Source organism: Gouania willdenowi, chromosome 21 (assembly GCF_900634775.1).
Source record: "Gouania willdenowi chromosome 21, fGouWil2.1, whole genome shotgun sequence".
Taxonomy (NCBI): Eukaryota; Metazoa; Chordata; class Actinopteri; order Blenniiformes; family Gobiesocidae; genus Gouania; species Gouania willdenowi.
Genome location: NC_041064.1, coordinates 11,437,267 through 11,452,848, shown reverse-complemented (window position 1 = coordinate 11,452,848; position 15,582 = coordinate 11,437,267). Strand labels below are relative to the sequence as shown.

Below are 15,582 nucleotides of genomic sequence, written 5' to 3'. Positions count from 1 at the left end.
TGTTACAGTTCTATGTACAGTTCAACACATATGTAGTGAAGAATTATTAAAACATGTTTAATATCAAGCTTTCCCACATTTTATCAATATAACAAAATTACAAGTGAGGGGTATTCTGACACAAAAAAGGCTCAGGCGCCCACACCAAAAATATTAAAACTTATATTTTCATATATTGGAAGCCTAACAAGGTAAGGAAGTGATTAGAAACAAATTATATGATAGATATTTGTTTTTAGCGTATTTCACAGCTGGTTTAGGACACCTTATCATAAGAGATGCTAACCGAAAGCTAACACAAAAGGAAGGCTAACTCAGGCTCAGTAATTGTGATTAATTGTAATTGAACTTTGGTAATTGGTAACGTAATTGTAATCGACTTTCTGAGGATGAAAAATAACTGCAATTTAATTGTAATTGGAAAAAATGCTGGTAACTGTAATCGTAATTTCAATGTAATTGTGCATCTGTACTTGAAATCGTAATTGCAACTGAAATATTTGAGGATTCTTATCGAGGGTAAAAAAAAAGTGGTTATAATAAGTAACCAGAGAATCCTAAGACTTTCATTACCATCACTTCACTGGCTTTAACGTTTTTTCCAATGGCATGTTGGTGGCACACATGCAATACTGAGGCCGACGGGAGACTTTCACAGGAAACCTTTCATTGATTTAGCAACACAGCGCTAAGGGCTAAAATGACCAACGACTTTTTAGTCAGCGTGAAAGGAAGAGGTTAAATAAGAGGTTACAGAATTTATTCACTAGCTTTCAAACCAGTTGAGTCACATATGCAAAGCAAAGACCACACAATGGGTTTAAGCTGCAGTCAGAGCAGGTTCACCTGTGAAGGTGATCGCCTCTTTTTCTGCACATGATGGACTTTTTTTTACAATTCGTAGACCTGAAGTTACTTTAACATTGTTGGTACGTTTTGGTTTGAACTTTGAATTTAAGCAAACTGTTTGGTTATTGGGTACTTTATAAAAAATAAAATGTAAGTTATTTGGAAAAAGTTTCCCTCTTGCTTAAAAAAACATTTTAACAATGCCCTAAACTAACCTGAGACTGTTTTGTGTAGGCACAACAGCTTTTTACCAACTATAGAACAAATTCAAGGAAATATTAGTTCATTTTGACTGAAATAATTCGAAAAAGTGTTTACAATTCATTTTTGATGATTGGCAGGGAATGAGAATGTATTTAACCCAATTTAAATAGTATTGTGTTGTAAGAAGTAAATTTGTTCCCACGGTGGTTTTTATATATATTCCACATATAAAACACATACTGTGTGAAATCAATAGTTATGTACTTTAAATCATTAAAAAGAAATCATTAAAAATAGCGTTCTTATTAATGAGTTTTTTGAATAAATTTTATCTTTAAAAACATGTAAATAAATCTCCAGACATGTGACCTTTGATCTAATTTTGTATACGTATATGTACAAAATTACTCCAAAAAACAGACAAAACAACAACAAATATAAGTTAATTACTAAGAAAAAATTACAATAGGAAACAAAAATACAGAAAAGGTCAACAAAAAACACTTCAAATACAAAAAAGACAAAAATTACTCATTCAAAACAAAAATGACAAAACTATACAAAACAACACCAAAAATACACAAACTCTTTGTTTGTTCCAGTAATTAGGCTCAGGAAATCTGTCATTATTCTGAATGCTGATGTCAATGTTGGTATTGTGGCCCTTGGATCAGACAAACACATTTTTGTGGCCCCTGCTGTAATAAAAGTTGACATTTCGCTGCTAAACTTAAACTTAATTGAATCCCTGTTTAATGCCTGCTATAGAAAAGGCCTTTTGTCAGCCTGCCTGCTTTTTGATGCGAGTGAAAGCCATTTAATTTAATGGTTGCTAATGTTATTGCTCTAATGGGTCCTATATCTCTGATCAAGATGGAGATGTAGGACTGTCTGCTGGCAGACCGGTCCTCAGTGATCAAGACTGCGTGTGTGAAGGCGGCGCGTGTGAGGACGACCATCGCTGCACGGGCCAGTACTGCTTCTCATCAATGATGGTGATTGATGGGGCGGTCGTCCAGCAGAAAGGCTGCCTGAAAGATGACGAGCAGGGCAGAGCCACCTGTGCCACTCCGCCCTCAGCAGCTCATGTTGTCAAGTGCTGCCAGGGCCATCTGTGTAACATGAACGCCACTGTGCGAGCGCCAGGAAAAGGTGACTTTGTACACGGTGTACAGTACATGTCTTTTAGTGGACGTTCTGTGTGTTTCAGCATTCAGGCAGATTATTTGAGATATTATCCATTTATTTTGCACAATAATATCATCACCTGGGTTGTAGTATTGTACATTTTTTAGTTACAATTATGTTTTCAATTATCCATGTTCAATTACAATTCAATTACGATTACAGTGACCAGCATTTTTTCCAATTCCAATTATTTTTTCATCCTCAGAAATGTATTACAATTACGTTCTCAATTACTCAAGTTCAATACAAGTGATCACAATTACTGAGCCTGAAATACATAACCTAATAAAAATGACCCTTCCTCTTGTTAGCTTTCTGTTAGCATCTCTTATAAGAATGTCTTAAATCAGCTGTTAAATAAACTAAAAACAAATATCTATCTTATTCCTTATCAATGAAAATATAGGTTTTAATGATAAAATGTGGGAAAGCTTGATATGACACATTTTAATAATTAACTACATATGTGTAGAACTGTACATAGAACTGTAACATGGTTTAGCGTTAATTTGTAATTGACAATTTTTATTGATTTTTCATGGCATTTACAATTACGGTACAAAGTAAATTATCTAAACTCAATTACAATTGAATTACAATTATGACAGCAACATATTTTAAGAATTACAATTGCAATTAAAATTATGCCATAATTGTAATGAATTATCAATTACGCGATTACAATTCTAATTGACCCTAACACTGATCATCACTTACACTTTCTTTTTTTTCAGAAGGGGAAGTGAAGGCAGCTATCAGAGACGAGCATGAGTGTGTGTGTGAGGGAAGTGGTTGTGCAACTGGGAAACGCTGCCTGGGCCACCAGTGCTTCACGTCTCTGACCGTCACCGCCGGCAACCACCTCTACCAGAAAGGCTGCTTTAAGGTCTACGAGCAGAGCACAATGACCTGCAAAACGCCGCCTTCCAGAGACCAGATCGTGGAGTGCTGCCAGGGACACCTGTGCAACATGAACAGCACCGTGGAGCTGCCTGTCCGAGGTACACCACCTTAACGCGTCCATGTGTCACATATGCAAAGATTGCCCAAGATTCCCCCACAGCTCCATCTGTTGAGTTCAGTTCTGAACTGCGTGTGCTTTCAACTCCCTGTGATGTGAAAATGCTGTTTTTTAAGAGAGTGTAGCACATTTTTCAGAATAAATCTCCACTGATGTGACCTCTCCATAAGCTGTGAAATGATCTGTTTGCTTGGTTTCATCTCTCAGTGGTCTCACTAAGGACACCTGGTGACCCTGTCAAAAGAGGAGGTTATGATTGTCATTCAGTCACGGTCCACTTCCCCTCCATCCTGCCTGTATGAAAATGGCTTACTGGAGTATAAAGATAGACGCCACAAGGGAAAATATAACACGTGTAAAGCTTTATGCACATCCAATGTCCTTGTCTGTGTTTTACATGTTTTTCCTTTTTGGTTAATTTTGCTTTTTGGGATTCATTTTAATCTTATCAATGGCTTTTATAAACATATTTTTACAGACTCAAAATTCTGACTTGAATTGTGTGTACCGGTATTTTGCAGCATACACTTAATAAAAGCTGCTGTGGATGCGGACATTTTTTATTATATAAAGCCATAATATATGCCTCATTGATCAATAAATTAAAGATGATATGCTTGAAAATTGTTGAAATTGCGCTTACAAGTTAATTTGCATCTCCACCATAAACACTCCGTTTGTTGACATTTTCACACAGTGCAGAGATTTGTTTTTACTTGATTTTTTCTGATATCACGTGGGACTACCAGGAACACGTTTGAACAAAGATGGTTTCAAGAGAATCACTGTCTTTGTCTGGTGAAAAAACACAATAAATCACGGTAAGAATGAAGTAAGAACACTTCCATTCATCCGTTTACAGGACTCAACATTCCACAATGCAATGTGTGAAACTTTTTCAAAAATGTCAATAAAAAAGTAATTACAGTGGAGACCAAAACAAAAACCTTTTTCCTTTTTTTTTTAAAAAAAAAAAAAAAAAAGAAATTAAAAAATAACTTCTCTGAAGATTACATTATTACATCAAATCTTTATCACGTACGATGATGCCTTTTTTTGTAAACCCTTCAAAATATATGCAAGATTTATTTTTGTAAATCAAATGCGTAGAACATGTTAAACAAGCACTTAACCCATTTGTTTTTCCCAAATAGTCTTTAGCAAAGTATTTCTCAGTGCAAACTTGGTGAGCTCCTAAACGGTGCTGCTTGCTGTCTTTCTGGAAGAAGGCTTACATTATGTGAGTTCAGAAAAGGGGGTGATTGTCTGCTGCAGGCAGAGCTGAGCAGTCCCCCTGGAATGTCTGGAAAATAGGAATGGACTGAGATCTGTGTGTACACATATGAGTGTGAAAGCTCTTTTTTTTCCTTCTTCCTACTCTAACCAGTTCCCTCTCGGCGTCAATTGAAGCCCGTCAGCCCTAATTCTCTTTAGGTTGATTCTCTCCTTGTGCAGTCCCGTCAGATTAAAAAGCTAGTTTTCCTACATGAAGCTAATTTAAATTTTCCTCTGTCCTTACAGCAGAAGAGTTATCCAGCTACAGTGTGACCACTTTGGTGATCGTCATCGTGGCGCCCATCATCGTTCTCATCATCCTTTCGGCGATCGCAATCTTGGTGTTCAAACGTATCCACCGCAACCAAATGGAAAGACTGACATCACGGGATGCAGAGTACGGAACCATAGATGGACTTATCGCTTCAAATGTTGGGGAGAGCACTCTCGCCGTAAGTCGAAACTTCATAGAACTCTGTATTTAATTTGCCTAAAAGAAACGAGTACAATTAAAATGCATTAAGATGCAAACTACTTCTTACAGATAACAGATTATCTTATCTGATGCTGAAAATCGAACAACAAAGAGTTTTACTTAATAATTAGGAATGTAATCGAATTTCGTGGCACCAAAAAAATTAAAGGTGAACGGAATAAAATCAAGTTTAAAAAAAGTTTCAAGGATGCGATGGTATTTGACTTTCTTGCTTCCTGTAGCAGCTTACACTTTGCAGTGTTTTCAAACTAAAGGAAAGCATTGAGATAGTGGATGCTCCACCGACTCATAAGTTGTGTGTAGTGATGCACTAAAAAAAACAACCCGGCTGAATTAGCGAGTGAGAAAACACTGCGGTCAGGGTGCGCTTGTCTGGAAACAGGCCAAAGTGTCCATGGAGCGGTCGTATTTCAACACATTTGAGCTGCCTTTTCTAAGCAGAGGTTGAGACAGAGCATCGAGTGAAAACAGTAAAATATTCACTCTCACGTTTCATGGATTTATAGTTTTTTAACATGGATGCGCAGCCCCTACACAGCAGCATGGCATGAATTCGGCTTTAGAGTAGGTCAGCAGACATTTCACAGAGATCCTCTGCACTTCATTGCGACTGTACATGGTCTGCTTAAGTAAAACATGCCATGGAGAAGGCTGAGAGAGTAGCACTAACTACAGACAAAGCTACATAACAGTTCCAGCCCACACCATTGAGACAATGATTGGGAAATTAAAAGCTACGTGCTCCAAACACGAGTGATAATCACAGACCACAACATTGGTGCAATCCTGAAAAAAGCAGCTAATGAAAGGAACGTCAAAAGCATAAAGGACCTTCATGTTAGAGAAAGAACAATTAAAAAAAAAAGATAAAGAATGAAAACAAATTTAATAATCTATTTGTGAAGCAAAACACTCCCACACACTGTTTCCAACTTTTGCAGTCCAATTGTTTTTCATCAACAAAGATTTGTTACACATTTTTGATATTGTATCGTGAGCCCTATATCATATTTCGTATCATATGATGAGTTCACTATTTTGTTACACCCCTACTAATGATATACGACACTTTTATTGTGACTGTTGGAAATATTTTGTCACGCCTTTTGGAGACTGCATATGAAAACAAACCTATTTGACAAATTCTGCATTTGATTTCACTTCATAAATGAACAAACTTTATTGTCTTGTTAAAGTTTATCTCAAACACTGGCATGGAGCAACATGTACATGAATCCTGTGCCACACCATCACATAAAACACTGGGATGTTAATACAAGTCTACATACAGTTCATGCCACAATGTTGTTTAACAATGTAAAAAGGCATCTACAAACTTGTATACTTTCTTTTTTTAAAACCTTGTGTCCTCTTCAGTACTTGTTTTAAAATGAAAAACCCAACATCACTCCACGTTCTACACTGTGAATTTTTGAAAAAAGGCGAAAAGAAAACTTGTTTTGCAACTTCTCATTTTCTCCCTCGGATTGAGGATCATCTGCTGTTTATTTTCCCCGCCCTCGACTGTGGATTCGGAGCTTTCAACAGAGTCGTTTATGTTTGGAGGCCCTCTAAGCCGATCCAGAGTTTAGGTGGAGTCCTGTGGTTAGCGTTCAGTCTGAAAAGACTCTGGCTGGCTCACTTACACACTGTGTAATCAAGTGGAGCCGAAAATGTCCACTGAACAGTTAAGTTTGAGGTTGCTATTGTTGGTTTTGTAACCTTTAAACACTTTGAAATCTTACATTTCTTTTGATAGACGTCATGAAGCCCCAAAACTTTGGAATCTGATCCAAATCTGTGTCCTTTTCAAACTCCACAAACTGCAAAGACGTCCTGAACTATTGCCATGATAGTGCTGTTTCAAATGCATTAAACTGCTAAATGAAACCCTTCAAGATAAACTCTCTGAACCAAAGAGAGAACCTTAAACTCATCACTCTTTGTATGACCTTTGCATTCGTCTGTTGTGATCTGAATCGTCTCTGGCTGCTCCTGCATTATGCATATATGAGGCATCACTGTGTTTGTTTTGCAGGCTGAGTTGCTGTACGCTGCCCCCGTGTGGCCTGTGTGTGAAGGCTGCATGTTTTTTTTTTTTTTTTGGAAACAAGTTAAAGATAAAGGGCTTAGCAGCATTGTGCCTGTTTCAGAGTCTGGCTTTTGGATTAGACCAAATCTCACCCACACCAGCTAACAGGGAGGGGGAGGTACTTTTGTTGTTTACTCAGCAGGGGGCACCCTGCACCTCAAACGCAGACAGTCCCCCCACACACACTCTGGTATACACATATGCAGCCTCCCCCTCATCATCACTCGTGGGTGCTACATCAAAGACAGCCAGCTCCAATGAATCCCCATCTGAGTCCCAGATGCTCGATTTTTCAGTTTTAAACTGAAGTCACGCACTGCGTTTGGTACTATTTTTTTTTTACACCATTAATCACGTGTATGTTTTAAAACAACATCCACTGGTCAGAGAAGCTCTTAGTTTCATTCATTACATATGGGATTTTCTGTCTTTCTTTCCAGGATCTGCTGGACCATTCCTGCACTTCAGGAAGTGGTTCAGGACTTCCTTTCCTTGTTCAGAGAACTGTTGCCAGACAAATCACCCTGAATGAGTGTGTGGGTAAGTACTCTGTGAAAGACCGTGCGTGTGTGTGTGTAAGAATAGCTCTGAATTGTTTCTTATCTCAGCAGAACTCTTCACAACTGTGTCAAAGTCATCGTCATTAGCCTTTTCCCCACTAGGGGGCAGTAGATTGAACTGCATTAACAGAATTTATTATAATATAATCTCACTCCTGTATTTTATAACAATCAATGTGTAAATGCAAGATTGGAGTATAAATATATAAATGATTAATCTTACATTTAAGAACCACTTTCTTACAACATTACATAATATTTCGGATATCTGGTATTTAAGCCAAAGATATTGTTCCGCAAACCACACAATGTAAATGTACAAAAGTCCAAGTAATATTTTTCAAAATGATCTATATAATAGGGATTATTTATTGATATTATTTTGCACATAATTAGTAGGAGTCAAAAAATACATTGCTCTGAATTGATATATCAATTTTGTAAAGCAACAATATAATCAAGGCAAGGCAAATGTATTTGTTTAGCGCATTTCATACATAAAGCAACTCAGTGTACGTTACTTGATCAAAAACATTCAACAGCTTATAAATCAATAAGAACAATAAAATCAGCAGTAAAAACACTGAAATCAGCAGTAAAAACATTGAAATCAGCAGTAAAAACATTGAAATCAGCAGTAAAAACATTGAAATCAGCAGTAAAAACATTGAAATCAGCAGTAAAAACACTGAAATCAGCAGTAAAAACATTGAAATCAGCAGTAAAAACATTAAATCAACAAATCAATGGAAACCCAAACAATCAGTGAAACACAGCACAGTTTTTATTGTCTGAAATGTTTCCGCAATTAAATTGCCAAAACGTCAAATGTTCTTTTTCTAGCTTTAGGTGAAATGTAACTGACTGTGTTAAATGAGAGTATAATATTCTCTTAAAACAGATCAAAGACCCCGGGAACCAAATTTAATCGAAATTGTGGCAGACATTGTGATATCAGCAAATATTGTATAGTTGTCCAAAGAATCGATTATCGTATCGTACCATCAATAAACTGGTGATCTAAACTCCTAATAACTATTTAATTACTACATAAATGTGAACAACTGTTCAGTGACATTAATCACACTTTTTGAAAGTGTGCGTGCATGTGTGTAGATGGTAGCTAACCTTTGTGTCCGTTTCGTGTCATGTCTTGCAGGTAAAGGTCGTTATGGTGAGGTGTGGCGCGGTCAGTGGCAGGGAGAGAACGTGGCCGTGAAAATATTCTCGTCGAGAGATGAAAAGTCTTGGTTCAGAGAGACTGAAATATACAACACCGTGCTGCTGAGACACGAGAACATCCTGGGTTTGTATTTTATCACGGTTATTGTCACCGCTGGGCCCAACAAACTCAAGTTATTCTAAAGAGTGGGTTTTTTTTTTTTTTTTCAATGTGCGTCTTTGCTAAACACCAGGAAAACTGACAAGTCAGTCTCTAGTCCTGATCTATATTGTGCACCTTTTGATAAAAAAATATATATATATATATATATATATATATATATATATATTAAAAAAAGGAAATTTCAAAATGAGAAATTTGTTCAATAATTGTATGTATTTTAATCCAAATGTAGTGTTTATAATGTAGAGTTCAATGCACTTTGGTGAGGTTGTTAGTAAGTCGTTTAATGAATAACTTAATGATGTATAGCATGATGTATATTAGAATCATTCACAATATTATGGTATAAAACATTGTGAAAAAATGTGCCACCCCGAAATGACGTATTTTGTTGGGTGGGGCTTAGCCTGGAGGCAAACCACCATAGATATATATAAACACTAAATAACTTACCCATGCTGTTAGACAATGGGGAGTGATGTAGCAACCTCGTGGCCATCTTACCTCAGACAGCTGGCCTTGCTCGTTACATCGATGTCAATGGTGCATGTACTATTTAAATAACCCTAACTTGCTCAATTCCTTATCCAATTTTCAAACGGCAAGCAGCAATTTAAACATCTACAAGCATCCTATGTCATACCTACGTATAATAAGGTTTGTAATTAGGCAAATCGTTTGTAAATCCGCCAACATTTCATTGAGTTAATTGTATTTTTGTTTAAGCTGATCACTCACCTTCCAACGGCTACCGTAGAGCGTCAGTTGTCTGAGGCAAGATGGCCGCTGTTGAGCTACGCTGGCGAATCCTGCTTGCATCATCCAGTGTTTATATATATACATATATATATCTATGCTTTAGCCAGCAGCGTTTCTGTTTTTGCCTCAAGCCACTTCACTCGTGACCATTAAGGGGTTTATTGGAACAAACCAAAAAGTCTGGTAAAATTTGGTGAAAATTAATTTTGTGAACCACCCTAATGTATATCCTTTGTAAATATTATTTTTTATGTTTTCCACACCAGGATTCATTGCGTCTGACATGACTTCCAGAAACTCCAGTACTCAACTATGGCTCATCACTCACTTCCATGAAATGGGGTCTTTGTACGACTACCTGCAGCTCAGCACGGTGGACGCCCCCGGCTGCCTCCGCATGGCGCTGTCCATCGCCAGCGGCCTGGCACATTTGCACGTGGAAATTTTCGGCACAAAAGGCAAACCAGCGATTGCTCATCGAGACCTGAAGAGCAAGAACATTCTGGTGAAAAAGAACGGGCAATGCTGCATCGCTGATCTCGGTAGGATCACGCTCTGCTTTTGTACACGTGTGTGAATGCATGAAAGATTTTAGTAATATAAACAAAACAAATTTCAGAATACATGGAGTAATTAAGTTTTATTCAACAACGTCAGTAAAAGCTATTACTAGTGGATGCACTGTAGTGTAATTAAATTAAAGCTACTAATGTGTTTATTTGTTGGTAATCAACAAAAGTAAATGACTCAACCTGTTGGTAAAACCAAAGGCCATCTCACTAAATCCCTTAGTGTCCCACTCACTTATTTTAACATCTAATGCATGTACAAGCCAGCAGGCTTTGTGCATTAAAGTCTCCTTCAGAGGAATCTATTATCACTAATAACAAACATGGCAGCCATTCAAAGTTAATTTGGAGTTCATTTTGGAAAAGGGAACACAACAGGAAGTGGATCATACGAGTCATTTTGACCTCACGTCTGAGTCATTTGAGGGTTTTTCTCACATGTGGGTTTACTGTCTACTACATTGTGTCCTTTTTAATGATCATTTGTCTCTATGTTTATATTTTAAAACTGGAAGTTTCTCTGTTTTTGTCCTGACTATCAGGTCAAGACAAATTGGAAAAATAAACAATGTAAAAAAATAAACAGTTAATTCAGTAACTTGTATGCAGATTTTAAGCCAGTGAAAGCTTAAGGCAGGGTTGTTCAACCTTGGGGTCCTGACACCATGTGGGGTCACCTGGAAATAAAATAGGGTCACCTGAATTGTCTAGTAATAATAAAATAACTGATCAAAATTATATTTTGGAATTTTAAATTGTTTAAACAAATGTAACATTTAATTATTATTATTTATTTTTTTTTCAAATTTATTTATTTATTTTTATTTCTCTATTTTGCACAAGTAAAAAGATATACATTGCCAGAAGAGGCAGAAAGCTAAAAGAGCTTAAATGTTTTTTTCTTCTTTTTAAATGACACCCACAGTCTCAAACAACTGTATTCTATACTTTCACTTTCTGAAATATAAATGTAGTTCAAATAAAATGCAGTATAAAAAATATCTATCTATAATATTACTTTGTGCACTGATACTGGCTACTCTGTATTTGTTACACAGTATAACAAACATGATCAAAAAACTTGTAGAGAAAAAATGTCTCTGGCGTTGCCACAAATTTGTGATATAAAAATGGCGTCACTACAACAAAAACGTTAAGAAGAGAAATTAAAATATCAGCAAAGCTCACTAAGGACTAGCATTTTGGTAAGTATGTCGGTTGTAAGAATAAGAAACTGCAGATACTTATTATATTATATATTATTAGGAGCTGATGTAACAGTATGTGTTTATCTGTTATTCTTAGGTCTGGCAGTCATGCATTTCCAGGACACCAATGAGTTAGACGTAGGAAACAATCCTAAAGTCGGCACAAAGCGCTACATGGCCCCCGAAGTGCTCGACGACTCCATTCAGATGGACTGCTTTGAGTCCTACAAGAGGGTGGACATCTGGGCCCTGGGCCTGGTGCTGTGGGAGATCGCCAGGAGGACTGTAAGCAATGGTGAGCTTCACTTTTGCACTACTACAGTATAGGGCTGGCTCTTCTGTCCTTAAGTCTTTAGTCAGTGGTGTAGAAAGAGATTGACTGGGAAGACTTTTCATTAATTCATGTCACCACTTGTTTGGTTTAATATTGATTCCCATTCACTAGTTTCTGACTTCTGGAATGCAGAATGGAGGATTGCAATAGTAGGAGTTTGATTTGTTTCATTGAAAGCACACAAAGTTCTTTAGGATTAGCATAAATCTTTAGAATGAACATACTGTATTAGATGCTATTGGAAGGAATTGGCTTTATTTGCATGTTTCTGCTATTATTTGTAGAGAAATCATCAATATCCGCATGTGTTTCATCACCTAATTGTAAACATGTCAAACCAACTATGGGTTACCATGGCTTTGGTCTCTCACTGGAGTGCTGAAACAATTTTGATAGCTAAAAAAGTGCTATATATAGGACTATGAAAAATTATGTGTATTTTTATATTATTGTGTATGATTAAAAAAAGGCCACTTTAAAAAATTCTGCACTATTTTTATTTAAGGCAAAGCCCATTTTTTTGTATAGCACATTCCATACACAAGGCAACTCAATATGCTTTACATGATCAAAAAGTGCAAAAGAAAACATTCAACAGCTTAAAAATCAATAAGAACATTAAAATCAGCAGTAAAAATATTTAAAATGAGCATCAAACACATTACATCAACAACAACACGACTAAAAATCCCTCTGTCATACGCAGAAGAGAGAAAGAGTGCCTTTAACTTTGATTTAAAAAGGTTTAAGGCGATACAAATCTGTAAATATTTTTACTTGAATTAAAACCAAAAATTATTTAAATTCTAAAATGATAACATTTCACAGTTAGGTTTTTATTTGTTTTGTAAACACAGGGGTAGGCCAGAGGTCCCAGTTTGAGAACCCTTGTGCTACACTTTTAGTAACATTATGGCTTATGGTGCCCTCTGGTGGACACAACCTAAAAGCAGCTTCTTTTATTCACCAGTTTTTTTGGTGCTTGAATGAATGTTTATGGATGGTTTTGGTTGCAGGTATTGTTGAAGACTACAAGCCACCATTTCACGATGTGGTGCCAAGTGATCCCAGCTTTGAAGACATGAAAAAGGTTGTGTGTGTGGACCAGCAGAGGCCCAACATTCCCAACAGATGGTTTTCAGACTCTGTAAGTAGCAGAGCGTGTGAGTTTCAGTCACTGTGAGGTTTCATGATTGTGATGAGCCACTCCTTCACGTATTTCCTTCTGTATTTCTAGACTTTGACGTCCATGGCTAAACTGATGAAGGAGTGCTGGTACCAGAATCCATCAGCCCGACTCACAGCACTGCGTATCAAAAAGACTCTCACAAAGATCGATAACTCTTTGGATAAGATAAAAACAGACATTTGAGCTTTTTTTTTTTACACCAGGAAGAGGCAGCAGATGTTCCCGACCCAGAGGAAGGACCATCTTAGCTCAGCTTCAGAAGATAAGACTTGATGTGGTTGGTGCCCTTATAGCGGCACCGAGCGGTATTTATTTTTAAAAAACACTTGGCAGGACACATTTTGGCATCCAAAGATGGCTTTCTGAGCACCGGTGGTTTTTTGAAAGGAGTTGGACTCTAATAAAAGTTACCAGGACATTTCACTAGTGTTGCTTTTTGTTAGTTGTGTTTTTATGGACACATGTTTAGTGTGGAAAAACATTCAAACATACATTTATATTCTAGCCGTCCTGCGTAGTTCATTTTAAATAAAGCCGTTCAGAGTCAAAAGGTCAACTTGCCAAGCAAACATGCCAGTGTAATGTGTATCATTTCTTAAACCATAGTCGTTAAGTATCTTTTACACTGTTTACAACGCTGTCAGAACAGGATAGACGGGGTTTAATCATTGTTGATATCATCCGTTTTTTGTTACATTCTTCATCTGAAAGTACTTTGTCTCAAACTTTTTATAAACCACAACTCATTTATGTACTCGGTCCGTGTTTTTTTTTTTTTTTTTTCTTACAGTTTTACAAAAACATACAGGAGCAAACAAGAAACCATCAAAAAACGCTGAACTCTCGCTCCAGAGGCCTGTAATTAAGCTTCCAAAGCCTGTATATTGTCCTAAAGCATGCATTGCTGTCTTAATGCGTGCAATCTGAATGAAGTCCAACTTCAGCCTTTTTCTTTAACATTTTATATCAATTATTGATTTCTATTCCATTAAAGAGGAAAAAAAAAATGTTGAATCCGTCTCATCTTGTGTTTTTAGCCTCTGCTGCAGGAGCACAGCAAAAAACAACTAGTCTGTTGATCTAAAGATGAGCTGTTTGTTCAGTGTGACGTCTTCTCTGCTGTGCATTATTACAAAAAGAAAATGTTCCTGCTGCCGCTAAGCTCGTAAACTTTAGTTGCCATGGAGCCCGAGCTGGAAAAACACGACTTGGTCACATATGGCTGGCTGTAAATAACTTTGTGAATTTAGTATTTACCATCTGAAAGGGTTTTCTGGGATACACACACAGCTATGATTCCTTTATTTTAGTGTTATATTCACATCCAGAGAGCTGCAACGTTCCTCAGGGGGTCAATACTTTGATCACCGGGGGCCAAATTTGGCCCTTTAGAGCACCCAATTTGGCTCACAGGAGAAAGTCATTGTTGAAAGTATAAACTAATTAATTTGTGTATATCTCAGTCCCTCCAAATACACAAATTCAAAAAAAACTCTATTTGTGCAAAGAATTAGTTTTTCCACGCTTATCTCACATGATGGCAGTCACTTTTTAATCACAAATTGTCAAAAGAACTTTCAATTTTTCCAAAATCCTGCATTTGAATTCTCAAATTGTATTACAAAATTTCCCCAAATTGAATAAAAAAATAAAATCGGTTAGAAAATGAAGGATTTTTTAAAGTAAAACTCAGAAGATAACTGTTATCTGTCACTTGTTGCTTGAATATTGTAGGTCCTTTACATGTTTTCTGTATTATTTATACACAGAAGTGCAAACTAAAGCAATATAATGTTGAAAATTATGGTTTTATCGCCCACTTGAGATCATATTGTTCTGTTTTTGGCCCCTGAACCAAAATGAGTTTGACGTCCCTGTTGTAATGAGACGCTCACGTCCTTAATGTCCAGCAACCGCATGAAATCAGTTAAAGGAGGTTGATTATCACAGGTATTCCATAAAAAGGCAGTTGAAAATGGTCCTCACCAATGTAGGCCTAGTACCTAATAAAATCCCACTATTTAAGACCTATAGTGACATATTGATTATAAATATAAACCCATATATTGTGTGCTGCAGACATCAGGTGGAGTTACCTAAAATAAAGATCTTTGAACTATGTGTAGGTGCGCAACAATTTGTATTGATTCAACCACATATCTATTGACACAGAAGTTTTTATTTGTTTACTTTTTTCTAATGTCATGCTTGCATTTTAAAGTACGTCTTTATTCCACGCTTAAAGCATGGAATGAATAGAATATACACTAATACATTTGGGTCTGATCGAACCCCAGGGGTCCATTGAGTCAGTCTCATGGTTCTGCATAATGTGCTGATGCTAAACTAATTTATTAAAAGATAAATTACAATGACAATGTTAAATAAGCAAATGGTTAAAGTGTAAAATTAATTTTTATTCCAACACATGTAATTACTACAATGTAGACATTTTAGCTGATGTGAGAACTGCTTACATATTTAACTTAATTA

At 36.6% G+C, this 15,582-nt stretch overlaps 1 protein-coding gene across 2 annotated transcripts in view; it reads left to right on the top strand.

Annotated features, from left to right (window-relative positions):
• The window catches only part of LOC114455211 (activin receptor type-1-like), a 31,867-nt gene extending 17,764 nt beyond the window's left edge, over positions 1 to 14,103 (top strand). Inside the window, exons 4-12 of one of the 2 annotated variants that reach the window (XM_028436288.1) lie at positions 1,927 to 2,205; positions 2,976 to 3,242; positions 4,784 to 4,989; positions 7,566 to 7,665; positions 8,845 to 8,991; positions 10,056 to 10,331; positions 11,664 to 11,861; positions 12,917 to 13,047; positions 13,138 to 14,103. In XM_028436288.1, the coding sequence (XP_028292089.1) occupies positions 1,927 to 2,205; positions 2,976 to 3,242; positions 4,784 to 4,989; positions 7,566 to 7,665; positions 8,845 to 8,991; positions 10,056 to 10,331; positions 11,664 to 11,861; positions 12,917 to 13,047; positions 13,138 to 13,272 (1,739 nt within the window). In that variant the 3' untranslated portion in view covers positions 13,273 to 14,103. The remainder of the gene's footprint in view (positions 1 to 1,926; positions 2,206 to 2,975; positions 3,243 to 4,783; positions 4,990 to 7,565; positions 7,666 to 8,844; positions 8,992 to 10,055; positions 10,332 to 11,663; positions 11,862 to 12,916; positions 13,048 to 13,137) is intronic. The other variant, XM_028436289.1, reaches the window with a different exon arrangement.
• The last annotated feature ends 1,479 nt before the right edge of the window (positions 14,104 to 15,582 follow it).